The following is a 3,216-nucleotide window of genomic DNA, read 5'->3' as shown; positions in this document are numbered from 1 at the left end:
CTATATATATATATATATATATATATCAAATATGACATAAAAGAAATGTGACATTGTAACTTAATGAAACTGGGCCTCCGTCTCTTTAGGAAAGTCCTGCTCTTTCTGAAATTCCGTCTTCAGGTTTTAATCACATGGCTCCTTTATTTTACCAGAGTTGCTCTGAGAAGCTGCTCAGATAATGAGCTCAGCAGATGCACAGTTCCACCAGGTGTTTGCTAACTGCGGCTGACGCTAGTCTGAAATTAAGCGTTTTGCATGAGATGCAAAAATACTTGTTTGAAGAATTTCTCAAACTTGCATGAAAGGCAACACTCCAGGTATATTTTTGAGGATAACATTATGACATGATGTAAAGCTGAAAAAAGTCCATAATACTGCCCAGCAGTTTCTGTACGTCTCAGGTTTCTGAGGAGTGTAGTAACTACATGCTGGCTCACCCTGTTCAGCTCCGTGTCCTGGAGGCGCTAAAACTTTAAGAGTATAAAATATTTGATTTGGGTCAAACATCTAAGAAATCCTTTCATGAGCTTCTCACCATAGTTAACAGGAATTTTGCCCAATCCCTCCACTCAGAACTCAGTCTGACACGTCGGCCACCTGGTTCACAGAACATCACACTCCTGTGATGGTCACAACCATACCTCTACTTTGTCACCAACCTGGCAGGTTGGTGCCAGGTTGAAACTTAAAAGACATTTAAGTTTCAACCAGATTCTTTCCAATGCAAGATTGCCTCTCAAGCCGATGGTGACAAAAGCCGGATAATGGTGAACCGCAGACATTCATGCATTTTTCTAAATGGGCATCACATTTCACAATACATGCAATACATACAAATAGACGGGTTGCCGTCTATTTGAATGATTCCCATTTGTGCTCAAACGACTTGACATCTGCTAAGACAAAACCTTCATGTCTGTGACGCAGAACCCGTCTTCCTTTGAATGATATTCCATGTTATATATTTTTATGTATTATTGTGTAAACATTTACTGAACTAATTTGTAATATATCAGTCTTTCACACTCTGTATCTCAAACAGAGTGTCAGGCATTATTTTAGGCATTATCAGCACCTTAGGCATTATTTTTAATTAGCTTAAAATAAAACATAATGCCTAAGGTGTGGAACATTTTGATTGGGAATTGCTGATCACCATCAAAAAGGCCAGAAGGGACTGGGGCACTTCAAAGGCTTTATCTTAAAAGTGCTATTCAACATGAAAGTATAGATACAGACTCTGGCGGTGCAGCAGAGCTCGAGTCCGGTGTTGGTCTGGAGATCACTTTGTAAAAAGTCTCGTCTCGGGTGGTGAAGTGACGTTCACAAATGGTCTGATTCTTTGAACAGCTCTTTATCAATGACAGGACTCAAGTCTCAGTGAGAGCCGTGCAGAACTTTATTTTGTAAAGTTTTGCACACATTGCAGAAGTTATTATTATTCTCTTTAATTGAAAATATCAAATCTGCAATGAATAAATGAAATAGAACATCATAGGATCACAGAGAGCATGCTCACTGCTCTGTTCGGCTGTGCGCTGCAGGATGAGGATGAGGATGATGTGCTTCACTCTTCTTGCTGCTAAGTTAATGTTCACAGTTGAATGTTTTTTACCGTTATTGTGCTGCCTTAATTGTTATATTTAATAATGCATGAGATCAATTTTGTCTCTGCCAAAGCAACTCAAGTCCACTTTTTTTCTCTGTCACATTTTCCTTTGATTTTCTTTCTATATTACAAATGGCACTAAAATGTTATCAATCCACACAACACACACACATATATATATATATATATATATATATATATATATATATATTACATTGACATCTTGAAATTTTATCTTTTATAAGAACATGATGTGTTTTTTAACAACATATCGTGTGTTAAACATTTTCAAAAAAGTTGAAATGATTCAACTTTTTTGTGAGCTTCAACCACAAAAACTATAAAACTGCCATTTTATGCCGTGGGATAAAATGGCATGTTCTCACAAACGTGTTTTCAAAAGTCACTTCAATGGCTCTTTGAAGAGAAGATCCGGTCTGCGTCACATCACCACTACAGTAGTTGTTTCAGTTTGGTGGCTGGTGGGAGCGGAATAATTTGGTATTTAAATCCGTTTCCATGGTAACAGCTTTCCTTGCCTGTATTTCTATTGGTTTCTATCACAGTTTAATGCACCACCTCCAAACTGTGCGGATTGTTGCACAGAGGTGGAAACAAAGCAAAACAAAGAAGAGTTTGAATCGACAATGATTCTGGTTAGATTCACTTCAATGTTTGATACTCAGGAGTTTTTCATTGGAACGTGGATCCTTCACATCAGTTTGAGAAGGTTTGGATGGTGCTTCACATTTGATTATGTCATGTAGCATGGCGCGCTAGTCTTGGTCTCGGGTTGTGTGATCTTGACCATAATACCAGTTTCTGAGGAATTATGTGAAAAGGTCTTTAGCTTACCTAAAGAAATTCTGCTTAAACAGGTAAGCGCTGATGTGTCCTCCATTCAGGTATCTGATTTCACATCCAGGCCAAATCTCCTGAAGGCTGAGGACTCCTGTTCGAGGAATGTAGGCGTCCTCTCTGGCCTGCACCACAATTATGAGACCAGTGTCTACGGGAACTGGAAGAGTCAGAAAAACTGGTTTTTACTTTTGTATACATTGTTGGTATTTAAAAATCTTCTACAAAAACATATTCAGCTGCATGATTTTCATGGCAAGTTGCCAGGATAAAGTTGTTTATTTACAGGCAAGACTTAAATAAAGTCAATTCAATCAAATATTCTCTCAAGGCAAATTAAATTAATTCAGAGGTCAGTTGATCCAAGTTATTAAAAATGCAGTCAAGTTCAGTTTCTTATTGAAACTGGTTAAAATGTTTTCTAGAAAATGAAAACCAGCAGATTAAATTGAGTCAGTGATTAGACGAATCTGTCCTGGGGGAGGAATTCCTTTGACAACGCCGGATAGTCAAAACACAGAGGTCTGGTCAGCACTCGTCTGAAACTCTGTTAAAGTAAAAATGTTTGGCAGGAGGACCGAGGAGTGACTTTTACACATAATAAACCAAGCACATGTTTATTCTCATTCTGTATGAATTAGATCTACACATAGATCTAATTCATAGATTGTATTTATCTAAACTCGAGTGTTCAGAGATGTTTCCCTCTCTTGACCCTTCCTTTGACAGATGGGCCTCATTGAGGC

General features: G+C 38.0%; 1 protein-coding gene across 3 annotated transcripts in view; it reads right to left on the bottom strand.

Annotated features, from left to right (window-relative positions):
• The window catches only part of abhd18 (abhydrolase domain containing 18), a 32,098-nt gene that overhangs the window by 5,100 nt on the left and 23,782 nt on the right, over positions 1-3,216 (bottom strand). For all 3 annotated transcript variants that reach the window (XM_015057730.1, XM_015057733.1, XM_015057731.1), the window contains one exon: positions 2,468-2,630. In XM_015057730.1, the coding sequence (XP_014913216.1) occupies positions 2,468-2,630 (163 nt within the window). The remainder of the gene's footprint in view (positions 1-2,467; positions 2,631-3,216) is intronic.

Source organism: Poecilia latipinna, unplaced genomic scaffold (assembly GCF_001443285.1).
Source record: "Poecilia latipinna isolate Pla-1442-1.1 unplaced genomic scaffold, P_latipinna-1.0 Scaffold1486, whole genome shotgun sequence".
Taxonomy (NCBI): Eukaryota; Metazoa; Chordata; class Actinopteri; order Cyprinodontiformes; family Poeciliidae; genus Poecilia; species Poecilia latipinna.
Note: the sequence above shows the minus strand (reverse complement) of the source record. Positions and strands in the feature narration are given on the sequence as shown.